General features: G+C 42.7%; 1 protein-coding gene across 1 annotated transcript in view; it reads left to right on the top strand.

The window, feature by feature from the left end:
• The window catches only part of RIN3 (Ras and Rab interactor 3), a 70,206-nt gene that overhangs the window by 46,298 nt on the left and 9,317 nt on the right, over positions 1-14,591 (top strand). The window contains exons 5-7 of the mRNA XM_085317531.1: positions 393-484; positions 4,541-6,019; positions 8,667-8,975. Coding sequence (XP_085173657.1) covers positions 393-484; positions 4,541-6,019; positions 8,667-8,975 — 1,880 coding nt within the window. The remainder of the gene's footprint in view (positions 1-392; positions 485-4,540; positions 6,020-8,666; positions 8,976-14,591) is intronic.

The following is a 14,591-nucleotide window of genomic DNA, read 5'->3' as shown; positions in this document are numbered from 1 at the left end:
GAATGGCTTTTCTAATTATAATAATTGCCATCTGCAGAATCTCACTTTTCATGGGAAGGTATTTTGAACAGTTAGCCTCATGGCCTCTCCAGATGTGGAAGATATTACTGCAGTTTTTCACAGCAAAAAGCAAAGGCAAAAGCCAGCAAAATTACATGAAGCACCTTCACAGGTGCTGGTGATCTCTTGTGAAATGAAAACAACCCAGGCCAGTACAATTTACGTGATTTCTTACTAGCTGTAAGATCTTYCTTTGACAATATCCTGTACTTTGCAGAACAAGCCTGAAGTTATGAGCAAATCCAATCACTAAAAACCAACGGTAAAATTTGGAGTTCTTGACAATTGGGGGTTTCATTCTTTGGCTTGTTTTTCGCTGTTTCTTTTTACAGGGATTTGCTGCCTTTCACTCTGAAGCTACCACAAGCAATACTAGAAGCTAGCAGCTTTCAAGAGCTTGAGGTTGTCTCCAGTCTGGGGATAGGTAAGTCTTTCAAAGCAGCCAGTTTCACTGAGGCTTACAAGAACTATGGTGCCTCAAACATGTAATGCAACTGGTGAATAGATAAACCCTGGTCTWCAGAATAGTTAAGGATTCCTGGAGAAAAGAAACTTACTATCTTCGTATCTATGGAAGCACATTGGAAATAAAGACCACATCACACCTTTGGACATGAMCCTCTACTTAGACTTCTTGGCAGAGTGTGACCTACAGTCTTACTATAAGCTAGGGACATAAATTTCAATAACTGAACTGTAGAACAGCCTTTCAGGATAACTGACAGATACTCAAAGTAGTTCATATCTGGCAACTAACATAAATGAAAAGAGGTAAATACTGGCATCTGAGGTAAACAAAAAGAGGAAAACACTCAGGTAGTTTTACCCTCTGATGAGTGCAGAGAAACTATGAGTGTGATATTTTTGCACATGAATTCCTGTTGCAGGTTTTCTAGTTAGTAGAGAAGTGTGTAGCGTCCCAGCATGTTCTCTTATCTCATGCACATAAGATTACAAAAAAAGGAATGTTATTTTTAGTGACTAGGCAAAGCAAGCAAATTTTAGATCATATATATAAAGTCACAGAGCTGGGAAATGCAATTCTGTTAACTAATGAAGAACTCCTTCTGATTTCTTCCCTTCAGACACATTTCGCTTTAGACAACTGTTAAATTTAGCAACTATCTTTCATGCTACTTTGCTTTTCAGTTTTTCCTCAGCTGTTGCAATCAGTCAAGTAAGGCTGAAAGCTGAAGAGTTAACTCAGTTAGAATTACTGAGTAGAATACCGTGGGACTTTTGGGATCTATTTTTGTATCTTCTGCATTACACCTCCCAGAAGGGATGGGCCACCCCAGTGGTTTCAGTTCAKCTAGCTTCATTGCATTTGATTCTCCTCTAACACTTTCAGCATCCCCTATTTTGAATAAATTTCAATTTGCCAAAGCTTCCTTGAGTATATGTATCCAAGCAGCAATTATTACTTAAATTACTTTGCAACTTCAGATAACAAGTTGCAAACTTGATAACAAGTTTATTATAACAAATAKAAATGTTTGGATTAAAAATGTAAAAAGTATTTTATGATTCTCCCACCTTCTCTCTCTGGATGCCTGATCTGAGCCAGCTGTGGAGGTCCTGGTTCAGGCAACAGTCTCCAGCAGCTTCTAAAAGGAAGGGTTAACCAAAGCACAAACACCAAAGCAGTGCTGGTTGTAGTAGAYTTCTTTCTCACCTGTATGCTGGTGGTCATAAAAGTGGTGATGCCTRGATGTGTGCACACCATAGTACACTGCATGCCAGGGAAGGATTTCCATTCAGCACAGATTTCCTGGGAARTGATCCTAACTCCTTGGAGTGCCATTGTGTCTCGGTAAAGTCAAACAGGATGAAGTAATGAGTGTTGCTGTTTGCTGCTTCCTGGAACAAAACCTAATGGGTACAAACAGTATTTACCAGCTAACTTTGCACTCCAAAAGAAAACCTGGCATTGTTTGAAATTGTAGTATATCAACTGTCATTTCTTACAAAGAGATAGGTATTCTTGCAGGGGTGGAAATAAGATGTCTACTTGAAAGCCAGATTGTCCTTAGAAGGATCTGGCCATTATATATAGTGTCAAAGAGGATATGGCACAGACCCTCTAGTTCTGACCTGTCTGGTACAGAAGGCTTCTTGGCAGAAGAATTAGCATGGCCGTGGTGCGTAGAAAGCACGTGCTTTCACAGAAGTGTCAAAGCCTCARAGAACTGCTAACCCTTCCCTCCCAGGGTGTAAATTAAGGCAAGAGCAGGAAAAGCAATGGGAGAACATCAGACTGCCCTTTCTGCTGTATGAGACAGTGAGGCCTGGGCTGCAATAGCCTCTGAAGCAGCTGGGCAGTCCTTGGTAAGAGGCCACCACTGCCTCATCTGGCCCTTCACAGTCTGAGTTAAGCACTGCATTTTCATCACATTGTCTTATGCTTGCCCACTACTGAGAAAAATAACCAACTTCCCTTTTGCAAACTGGCTCACTCACCATTTCCTCAACCCATGAGACTCAGAAGTGTTATCTTCTGACTTAAACCAGCAACTCCTGTTTCCTTGCATTTGCTGATACTCTGTGGAGTTGAAGCATTTCAAGGAAATTACACTCCAGGCCATGCTGGAAGTGAGGGGCTAGGCAGCATGATGCCATCTGTGCTCAACTGAATCCTGTTGTCAAAAGTGCTGCTGTTGCTGACAACACTTTTATTTTAAGCTTCTTTATTCTCTTCCTTCTCMTGGTTGGAAATCAGAATAAAAGCTGTTTTAACCTCAGAATAGCTGAGCTTTATTTGAAGAATTTCTGTGCTTTGCTTTAGGTTCTACCTTGCTTTAGAAACTGGAAGTCCTCCTGTCTTTTTCTGGAGTGCTTGTTTTTGGGAAGAAGTATAGGTAGACCCTGCYCAGGGTGCTGGCCAGCATGGGCCTGAGCCCCACTTCCCCGTAAAGGGCTGGAGATTATGCTGATGCATAGTTCAACTATACAAGAACTATGTTTGATGAACTATGGAGAACAGGGCCTCACAAGGCAGAGCTGAAGGCACGATCCTGTGAGCTGTGCTATGGCCCCAGAGCTCAGTGCTCAATACTGAGTGTAATGCTGTGGCCATGTATCCCCTCTTTTTTCTTGCAGGAAGGCAGAGGCAGGCTTGGCACCAAGAACATGGCAGGATGGAGGCATTATGTGGCAAGGGGGATGCCCTGTAGTCCCCTAAGTGTTCTCTGCAAATCCACCCAGATGAATGTCTACTCCATATCAACTCAATGTTCAGGGAGAAGCATACCAAAGTAGTTTGATTTAGTCATTGCACCTTTGTGTTCCMATGATCTTCCATCTTGCCCTTGTCTCCTAAATCTAAAGACATCTATGCTGTCCTCACCCAATGAATACTCTCAGAGATGCATCCTTTTTCCTTGGATCAGAGCAAGTGAGATTTTCAGGATCATTTGTTTACTGATGCTTCCAGTAGTGGACCCTAGATTAGCAACTCTAGGAGAAATTAAAAGCGATCAGACTAGTAAGGCAAGCAGGTTTGAAACCTCACCTCTAGGGGAAGGGGAAATGGTTAAATGTGATACTAAATCTGTTTAAAAGGTAAACAAACTTTCTATTAAAAAAAAAAAAACGAATTACTTAAAGACAAATTCTAGTARCAGGTTTGTGATATATTTATATATAAATGATTAGTTGCATCTGAAATATCATCTTCATTTTCATTGAAATATTTAACTATTCTCTACTCCTTCAGTATAAAACTTTCGTCTATATGTAGTGTATTAAGGCCTTAYTCTTCTTTCACACCTGTAGGCAGCAAGTCTTGAGGCAAGGTGCAAAAAAGACATTGGGCATGACTACAGATAATCATAATCCASAACTACAGAAGTTAGTGCTAATTATAATTTATAGAAGGTCTGTGTTCCTTTCTTACGTTTCTGAACTGAGACCTGCTTGTAGTGCAAAGTAGGACCAGACCTATGAGTTGAATAGATTGCCACATCAGCTTGCTGCACAGTGTGGTCACCATCTGACACCTCTGGTGTTTCCAGGGCAGATCTTATCCAGGCTGTATATCCCAGCTCCACATCTTCCTATGGTCTGCAAAAGGGAGAGAGTGTGTGCCTGGGGCCTCCACATGCCCACATCATTATCCACAGCTATTTATATTAAGAAGGAAGTAATCTCTGAACAAGCCACAGTTTACCCTTTTTCTCAGTCATTCATATTTGTTACTTGTACCCTCCTCCACAATCTGCACAGGGTTAATTTTTCTCACTATATGAATTTCCTAAAATTGTCAAGAAATATCTTTCTGGTGAAACTTCTGAGCTCATACTCTGGTTTGAAGCATCTTACACACACAAAATAATCGACCTTTTCTTCATGCTTCTTTGTGCAGAGGTGTGAAAGCTTGTGTAACATCTCTCCTAACACACAGTAGGACTTTTCGTGTACCATTAGCAGCTAAAATTCTCTCATTCTAGTCTCTCTCCTATTTTTTTTCCTTTTGGGACAGACTTCTGGGATTCCTCCTYAAACCACAGAAGAGGAGAGGGGATATCCCATCCTGCAAAAGCCTCTACTCTCAGCACAGCCCAGGCAGACAGCTTAAGATCTACACAGTGTTTTGCAAGTAGAGCAAACCACTGCTCATGTGAAATTGAGCTGTCAATAGGAAATGACAGGCTGTGGTTCGTGAATCCTATTTTTATAGAAGAGTGCAGTAATCCTTTTCCTCCAGATATACTGCCTCCTAAAAGCCATGCTGTGAGCACCAATCTCCCCCCTGCCACCGCGCTCGCTGAAAAGAGGTCTCCACGCCGCCCGCCACCACCTCCACCTTCTCACAGTCACRCTCTGAAATCCTCTCTGAAGCTCCCCCACGACCCAATGACTGCCTGTGAAGAAAATCAGCTGCTTCCACCACTAGGAAAGAGCATCAAGGAAATGAAAATTGAGGGTGGTGACAGTAAAGAAGAAGGGAAGCAAAGCTGCTCAGTCAAGGAGCCATTGGCATTGAGCCCCAAGAAGTGCTCCCAGCCCTCCATCCCCCCACGGAGGCGACTATCTGAGAGGACTTCAGATGAGAGCTGTGTGGGTAAGCCTGGAAGTTGTGAAACGCTGAAAGGGGAACGCACCGACAAAAAACAGGACACCAATACAGAGAGTGGAGATAAAAGGTTGTTGTGCAGAAAGACTGTAGAAATGCCTGGGGAGGTTCCTGAAAGAGCTGTATCACAGTTTCAGGAGACAAAGCCTGAACCTTCGGACAAGAAAGAAGATATGCGTGAAACACAAATGAGTGCCACCAAGAAAGGAAAGACACCTCCTATCCCACCACCAAGAAAGAAGAGACTTTCTCAGGCAGCAATCAGCCCCAGGTCTTGCCAGTCCAAGCAAAGAACAGTTGCAGAGCTGAACTCAGCTGCAGGGCTTGCTTCATCCAAGGATGTCTCAGCACCAGCAACTGCTGGTGCCACTTGCACAAACACTGAGACTGAATCAGGACGTGGCCTCAAGTCCGTCAGCTCTGCAGAACTGAAAGGTTCGCATTCCTCCCTGGAGGGTCCAGGAGGCAGCACCATGGCTCCAGCCTCCGCATCTGAGCCAGACTCCTACTCCACGAGCAGCACAGAGGATGACCTAGAGGTGCTGGCTTGTCCATCTGGTAAAAAAACACGTTCTGTGATCTTGGGCAAGGCCAAGAACAGACTGTCCTTTGTGAGCCTGTCTAATGTCTTCACAGTCTTTTTGTCTAGTGACAGAAAGCTGCAGAAGAAGATAGTGGAGCTGGCACAAGACAAGGATTCATACTTCGGCAACCTTGTGCAGGACTACAGAGTGTACAGCTTAGAGATGATGGCAAAGCAGAGCTCCAGCACAGAAATGCTACAAGAAATCCGGATGATGATGACTCAGCTGAAGAGTTACTTAGTGCAGAGCACTGAGTTGAAAACTCTGATAGACCCAGCTGCCTACACCGAGGAACAGATAGGTAGGTGTTTGTGCTCTATTCATCGTCGGGGGAGGTTTTGGGAAGATGAGGAGGGAGACAGGACTAGGCAGACACAGATTCTGCTTTGCAAAATTATAACCCATCTCCCAAACCTGAGGGATGTGAGCTGAAGTCTGCTTTGCAGCTGGCAACACTTAAAGGAGCAGCTCTAAAACTCAGGAGACCAAGGAGGGGAAAATCCCATTGTGAATATTTTAAGAGGAAAAGTTTTTGTGTGCGTGCACATGTATACATATATGTATGTCTCATATATATGTATGTATCTCATATATATGTATGTACCTATATGTGTGTATAAATATATATACACACATACACATATCACAAACAAATATAAATATGTGACACACACACACACACAGACACAAAAAAGATAGGTCTTCACTGGAATCATATGAGGCCAAAACCTGACAGCAATGCTCTGTTCCCTGTGGCGTTCCATATCCACCGCAGCTCAGCGCTCTGCAATGATGAAGGAGAGCTTTCTCCTTAACGTGGCAGCCAGTTCAGGGGCTAGTCCCTCACAAGGAGGGACAAGGCTACAGTATTTTTGAATGGCAGGTTGGAGGAATCATTTGATCACAGTCTGTGCTCCTCAGCTCCAAAGAAGGTGGAAGAGCAACCTGCTGCAACATCACTGCTGGGTCCAAAATGTAGCATTGCTTCTCTCTCCTTCAGACATAGCTTGCTTTGGAGAAGAAGAAAGAATCTTTTTGTTGGTTTGGGGTGTTTCGTTGCTTTTCATTCAGTATTCTGTGGGGCAGTAATGTGCCAATTCCCTCCTTACTAAGGTTAACATAAATTCATGAGGGAGCATACAGAGAACTGCAAAATCTTTATCCTGTGCAAAGCAATATAGATAAAACAGGCACGCAGGTACTCATGCACTCATTCGACTTGCAACTGTTTCTGGAGGACCTGGCAACCAATGCAGAGCTAGGTATGAGATTTCCTAAGCTGCCTCTAAGCAAACTGGGAGCTAGAAAACACAACATAGAACATTGCCAATGATAGTGTGGGTCCCAGCAGAAGTATAACTGCATTAATATGGTACTCTGCTGCTTTGACCTCCTCTGCTTTTGTCTCTCTTAGTCAGAGATAGCACTGGTGTCTTGGCTCAGATATATCTTCCTTAGCAGACTGCCCTAATATTTTCCCCAGTCTGTGTGTATGGATAAGTCATAGCCTTCGCAGCTTCGGTGGCAAGAAATGAGTGGCAGAGAGCTGTCAAAAGTGGAGAGAACCCCCTTTTCCAAAAGATCTCTCATGTAAAGATTGGGATTTGCCACCATGGATGGTGACTGGCAGCTAGTGTTATCCCATCTTGTGCCTTGTTGGGCACCAGCCCGGGAGAGGCAGGAGCCCTCCTTGCGCTTATCAGGTATTTATTTCTTTTGGATGAAGGCCAGACATGCATTTTCACTGCTTATGAGAGGAAAAGGTCCAAGGACTGGTTCCCAGGAAAGATGTGACACGGGTTTCCAGGAGAACCTGCAGCTCCAGTAGCTGCAGACTGAGACTCAGCTAAGTGGAGAGCCAGGATCCAGAGGAACCCAGATGTTAGYCTCAGCAGACTGTTCTGACCTCCTTTCTCACCCAGTCAAGCCTTCAGATAACCCTGCAACCTCCCCAGAGGTACAGACCTGCTGCTGGCCACTTGCCATAGCCAGGAGAGGGAGCTACAACTTCCCTTTTCATGTGTCTCATGTAACACCCACAATTTCTGTTCCAGTAACTCCTTTCTTGGAAACAGAAAGGGATGTCAGCACAGAAGAAATATTAATTAGAGAAGGTGGAGWGGAGGCAGAAAGAAGTTGTCTGCTTGTTCTGCTCTGTAGAGCTCTGTATATGAAAGGATTCACCCACCTTCACGCAGACATGCTTGGTTAGCTCAATCTCTCGCTACTTCACAGAACGATATGGCCCAGCCAGGTTAGGAGAGGACTGCCTTTTACTGTGGATGRTGGAGATTCCCACTGTGGTTGACTGGCTCTGCTTCTGGTTTTTAGGTTTCAAGCGACAGAAGCAGACAGATGAAAGGCAGCTTCCTAGTCTCTCATGCTTCGTTTTGTCTCCTAGTAAATATTAAGCAAACATTCAACCCACACAGACCATTTCCTCATCCGCGGGTGGCATAAGAAGTGACTTACATGTTACTAAGTTAGTGTCGCTTGGGCAGTAAGGATAAGAGGCTTCTGAGCAGAGGTTGACACTCAGGTAGTGGCGACACCGCCCTTTTTGGTTAGTGGAGAGAAAGGTGCACTYTGAGGATGCAGTTAAGCTGATCCCAAAGTAAGCATCTCAAATAGGGCGCCCATCTGGGCATCCATAAGTGCAGAGCTGTCGATTCCTCATCTCTTCCCAGAGTTGGCTTGCCTGATGGTAACTCACTGGTCAGCTAAGAGTTGGGCAGTTGGTATCAGGAGCTTCCCTGTGGCTCCAGTGGCAGAGACTGTGCACTGATGTCAGTCTTGAGCCTTGGTAGTGAAATGTCTGCTTTCTGGGATGTAACTGCACTCAGGTATGCGATAGTACATTAAAAAAATCACATCTTCTTTTCAGGAGTTTTACTTGCGTTTGTGTTGATTATCTGCCATGGACTTTTGTCCTTGCTTTCTCTGTGTAGATGTGATTGCTGAGTCAGCTTTGTACAAATGYGTCCTGAAACCTTTAAAAGAAGCCATTGATTCTTATTTGAAAGAAATCCACAGCAAAGATGGATCTTTACAGCAGCTGAAAGAGAACCAACTCGTGATACAAAACACAACTACTACTGACCTAGGTGTCACGACCAGTGTGCCTGAAACTGTTGTACTGGAAAAAATCCTTCACAAGTTCACGACCATGCACAAGGCCTACTCTCCAGAAAAGAAGATTGCCATCTTGCTGAAGTCCTGCAAGCTCATCTATGACTCCATGGCTCAGGGRAACCCAGGTACAGCATTCCTACTGAATTCATTTCATTTTACGGAACAGAAAATAGAGGTCAGAGAAATAATTCAAARATGTCTAAATGCTTTAACAGATTGATATTCATGAAATCAGACAATTTCATTATGGCTTGCTGTGCTAACTAAAGCACTKCATTTTGGTCATCTCAGCTTTTTTCTCTAGTTGAGGTAATGATTCAAGAGGATTATAGCTTTGAAGCTGAATTCTCCCCTGTGGATCTGATTGCCTGGCCAGTATAGATGATGCGTGATGCACATCAGAGCACAGTCRGAAGGAAGCTGGCCTGGTATTTAGAGAACTGAATCCAAGAAAGAGGCTAAGGGAGAGKAATGCTGTAGTATAACTCCTGGAAGACAGTACACTCAAAAGGAAATTCATTAAAATGAGTTTTGTAGATCTGGTTAGAAATGAAATGTGTAAAACCTCCTCAACAGAATGAACTGTCCCCAGATCACTTAATCATTTTGATATTCCACCTGGCAGAGAAAAACATTTAGAAAACTTAAATTTTCTTTCTGACAGAGATTTCCTGACTGGTGCTAGTTAGACCAGCATGCTGCAAGCTGCTCAGACCYGATTTTACAGAGTAGGAATTCTCTCTGCCCTCTCCCCATCTCAAAAGCAGCAACCGAGTGCCCCTTTTGCTTTCAGCCAGCCTCGAGGCAGCACACACTTCTTTACACAGGAAGAGCACAGGCCATGCTCTGTTTCCTGTGTAATTGTCTGTTCTTCTTTTAGCTCCTTTTTCTCACCACTGAATTAGTTCCCACCTCTTCCAAGATCAGAGCAGATGGATTACAAAATTAATTATCTCCTATGTCAAAGGACTAAAATCAGTCAACCTCTGTCAAAAAAAAAAATCTGTTCAGTAACATGATAACTACTTATGCTGTCTGGTTTAACTTGCTAGGTGGCAGCTCAAGCCAGATCTTTCTCCCCTTTGTGCTGACGGCTGGACAAACTGACCTGGGAACATGGCCTTATATCTCAAAACAAAGTGTAAATACCACCAAATCAAGTTTTATTTCAGATCTCCTGCAAAACATAGATTTTCAAATGTTAAGGTATTGAGAGATATCTAGCACCAGTCCTTCTTAAGCTAGGGTGTCCTGACAGGTTCTAAGTTTTCTTTAAAACTAGGGATAGACTCAGACAGGAACATCTGTCCCCGTGGTAGTTCTTATCTTTCTACTGTTGAGYTGTGAAACTGAAGTCAGCCTTAACTGTCTCTGTATATCCTGTATTTTAAGAAAGTTTAAATTCTCTGATTTAATACAAGTTTGCAATTCATATTACATAACAAAATCTGCCTAATAAATTTACTACGGTTGAACTCCTGATACCTAGACTATAAGTTGCATGGGTCAGATCCTCAGCTGGTTTAAACATTTTTCCATCAAGTGGAAGGCAATCAGCTTGTGGCTCTGATGCATCACAAGGAATCAGGAAGGCCAGTTCACAGTCATAGTCAATGCACCTTTTTCCCTAACAGTCCTTTGAGTACAACTGCAGTGTGTATGTTGAAGCAGGACACTTTTACAGTTATAACTAGCTGTAGATGGCTGCAGATGGGCATCTTGTCTAGTTTCTCTTTATATACGATGACAATTTAGTCAAGGGATTTCAGTAAATTCATCTGACTACATGCAGGTGTCTGTCTTGGGGCAAGATGACTCATGCCTTAAATGCCATTGAYGGTATCGACTAGTTCATCGTTGACTATAAAAGGAATTTAGGGGTACCAGTTCAGATATTCACATGTGTAGTGTAGGCAGTGGCACTAGTGGAATGAATCCTTCTCATGGGACAATTGTGATAGCACTGCAGGGTCTCACCAAGTTTTTCCAAGACCTGTGCAAACTTAAGTAACAGCATCATAATGCCTCCAAGAATGTAAACTACAACCTAAAAATAAGTAATCTGCAGCTAAAAATACCAGGARTGGCTAGTGTAAAAAAAGAATAGGAGAAGGAAAGTTTGGACTCTCTGTTGAAAACAGGCCAGAATTATTTTGCTTTGTGCACTAGAAAAAGTAGGACAGGACTTATATAGAGCTACGAAGCTCCTAACTTTCCAGCTGTTCCTGCACACCCTAATACCCGCAGGGGGAATTGTGTGTGCAATTAGACCAGGTATCTCATTTGTATAGAAATACTGTAATCCTTTGCAGAAAAAAAATGTTATTGTTTTATCTTCCAGGTATACCTCTCCTCAGACAAACAGTGAAAGGGGTTAGATTAGAATTAGATTAAAATTTAGATGATAAGATTAGAATTAGAATCTCTGCTTTTCTCTTTGTCAAAAAATTCAAGTGAGATCTGCAGAGTGATAAGCAAGGAGCAAATTAGCAACATGAAATTGTTGTGTGCTGTATCCTGGCATTGGTGAGACTGCTACTTGGGAGCTGCTGCTCTGCAGAAGGTGGAAGAACTGTAGGGATGAGTTTACAAAAAATGCTGAGAGACAAAAATGGGTTGAGCTTGATCAATCCACAACTGAGAATGACATGGAAATGCCTTAAGCGTAAGGTGGAAATGTGAAAGATGGAGAGACCTCTTTCTAAGGTCATTGAAGAAGAATGAACAGATGAACAATTTCCTAACTGCAAYACTTTTTACCTTGTGGAATAGCCAAGGTTGTGAAGTTACATCCTTTGTATATCTTTGAACTCCCCAGAGAACTGGAGTATATAGTTCAAAGATAGTTCTGCATTAGTGGGGAGCTTGGCTAGATGAGTGACCCATACGGTGACCCTAAAATGTCTGATTTAATAATTTCTGYGGAATAGTTTTGCATAGCATAGTCTGCTTTTTGAAGAAGAGGATAATTAGAATATACATTACACTGGAATATTTCTCTTTCTAGTTTTTAGGATTAATTTTATCATCTGCCGTAGATGGATATGAGTTGCCCTGACACACCCCTATATGGCTCTGCATTTGACAAAGGCATGGACATGAAGCAGTGTATCTTGAGTGGGTTAGCTGAGTCTATGTGAAGGGAACTGGCCTCCAATACATCAGTAGTCAGTGTTGAACCAATGCTAGAAGCTCTTTAAACTGAATCAGAACAATTCCACTGCACTGCTCATTGTCRTCTCTCACTTTCGAAAAGGAAAATAAAGCTATGCATGACCGTTCTGATTTGTTATCTTTAGGAGGAGGATATCTGTATTTGATTTACTATTAATGAGGCCTGATAGACTAGAGATTATCTCTTTCTTTTGGCTAGTGCAATTGCTATATTTTAATTAAAGAGCCACTTCAATTTTTCCAAGGGGAATAGGTTCCTCTGGTCTGTAGAACATATGCTTTTGAAAGGGATTCATGCTGCCCACACATATTAACTCTCCTATTTCAACTATGCCGTAAATCAAACCCTGCAAAGGTAGTATGGGATGGACAACAGATAGCAAAATGCTAGTCAGTAGAAAGATGGTCACAATTTTTTCTTATGATCTTGGACAAATCTCAGTTGACTTTTATGTGCCTCAGTTTTCCCATCAATAACTTTGACGAAAATGTAGCTTTCCTGGAGAGCTGATGCTAGGCATCCTTCCAATGCTTGGTAAATATTAGAACAAAGTGCGATGTATTATCACTGATGGTTGTCAGAATATCCGTGGAGGGAGAAGAAAAATGAAYGTGCTAAAACAGGTTCTAATTTCTTTATGGAGGCTTGGGCAGAATTCCAGTTGCTTTAAATCATATTTAATTAATACCCTTTCCATTGAAGTGCTGCACCCCAGCCAGAAGCTGATGTTGTACTTGCTTTGCTATAAACGTAATAGGATGGGCTTGTGGCAGAAGAGAAGGCTTATTTTAAGCTTCTTATGGATATTTACGAAATAAATGTTTCCTGTTACTGGGAGGTGGGGGAAAATAAAGCAAGCAAGTCAGATTTGGAGTAGGACACCACCACCTTGAACAAGCCAGCTCTGTCCTAGTGTCACAGCGACTGCTGGCAAGGCCAGGACTTAATTTAACTCTGCCAGCTGCAAACATACCCCTCTCCGAGATACCACAGACAGAGTTAGAAACCAGGTCTGAGGACTTGGCTTTGACCCAGAGTGAAAGCGGAGCTGAGGAGGCAGCAGCCTGAGGGTAGAGCCCTGCCGCAGTCAGCAGGCAAGCCCCTGTCAGTGCTGACGGTGACCTGCTGCCGTTGAGGTGCAGGATGCATGGGGCCTGTGGGATGCCAAGCAGCACTGACTTGTCAGGGAGGCCAGGTGTCCTCATTTACGTACGCTTTTGTGCCTCCCTCCCTAGAGTTTGCTGGTATTAGAGCCACTGATGATTTTTAGTTTGTCTTCTCGCAGTGCCCGTTATCCCATATAGAGCATCTCAGGGCTGTGCTCAGCCTGTACGTGCCTAAGATAGTCCATGTGCCCGCTGTGACATTCAAGGTAAGGAGAAGAAGAAGAGKTTCAAACTCCCTGCCCTCCTGTGCACCCAACCTTGGCTCCATGCACAGGCAGTAGAGAGAAGCCATTGAGATGTCTACAATAAGTGCTCCACAGGCAGACACAGCATACCCAAGTGTGACCTGCCCTAGGCAGCACTGGAAGCTTGTGGCAACACATGAAGTCATGTCTAAAATCAGAACTAGATCCTTAACCACTAGCTCTGCTTTTCTCTTGTTGACACCTASAGCTCCTGCTGACTTCAACTTTATCTGTAGATGTAGGCAGCAAGGCTTCATATTCCCACAAGTGGGTTAAAATGAAGTCTAGTAATTTATGCAGGTTATGAGCATATATAGCATATGGGGAATGAGCACACTTTCTATTATTACAGTCAAACACCCCTGCTTTGAGTTTATTAATCAAAAGGAAACTATATATCAGATTTTTGTAATTAAGGCGTATAAACAGCTGGGACTACAGAAATAGTTTTCCATTAATATTTCTATGAAATCTTAAAGTTGACAAAAGTTTGTAACAAGGGCTGGTGAGTAGCTAAATCAGCTTATGGAAATGAGATAGCAGTTAAAAATAATTGACTCAATGCCTACTTGTAAATACAACCACTTTTAGCCAATAAGAGAGAAATAAAGAGATTCTGTAAGAGTACTGGAAAAGTGCCCTCTAACATTCATGTTAATTGGTGCTCGGGGTTGATGCCTTAGGACACTGAATTTTTTGATTCCAAGTCACTGTTTCCCCTGCTATCGGTTGGTCAGACCACTGACTGGTTGATGATCTCTTTAGAAAAGAGCAGATTTTTTCCCAGAGGATAGGAATTCATGCCATGAATTGGCAACTTGCTTGGATGCCCTAGCAAACACAAGATGGACTGGTCATTAAAAAAAAGCAGTAGGGAAGAGAAAACTCTGCTATTGGTGCTTCACTGGAAATCCCTTGACTTTCAAGAAATAAGGAGCACCCAATTCATGCCGCTCAGCTCAGTAACTACCGCACGATAAAGAAAAAAAAATGAGCAAACTCTTTGGTACTTGCCTTCATCTTCTCTTACACTAGTTTTGTACAAAAGTAACTCTATTGGCATCAGGGATGTTAGTTCTGATTTAATCTGGTGAAAAGCAGATAAAAGTAGGGGTTTTCTCTGTGCAGCTTTTCTAGTATGTTTTCATGTCTCAG

Source organism: Rhea americana, unplaced genomic scaffold, assembly GCF_003343005.1.
Source record: "Rhea americana isolate MKP2758 unplaced genomic scaffold, rheAme1 scaffold_5, whole genome shotgun sequence".
NCBI classification, from domain to species: domain Eukaryota; kingdom Metazoa; phylum Chordata; class Aves; order Rheiformes; family Rheidae; genus Rhea; species Rhea americana.
This window is presented reverse-complemented; position numbering and strand designations above follow the sequence as displayed.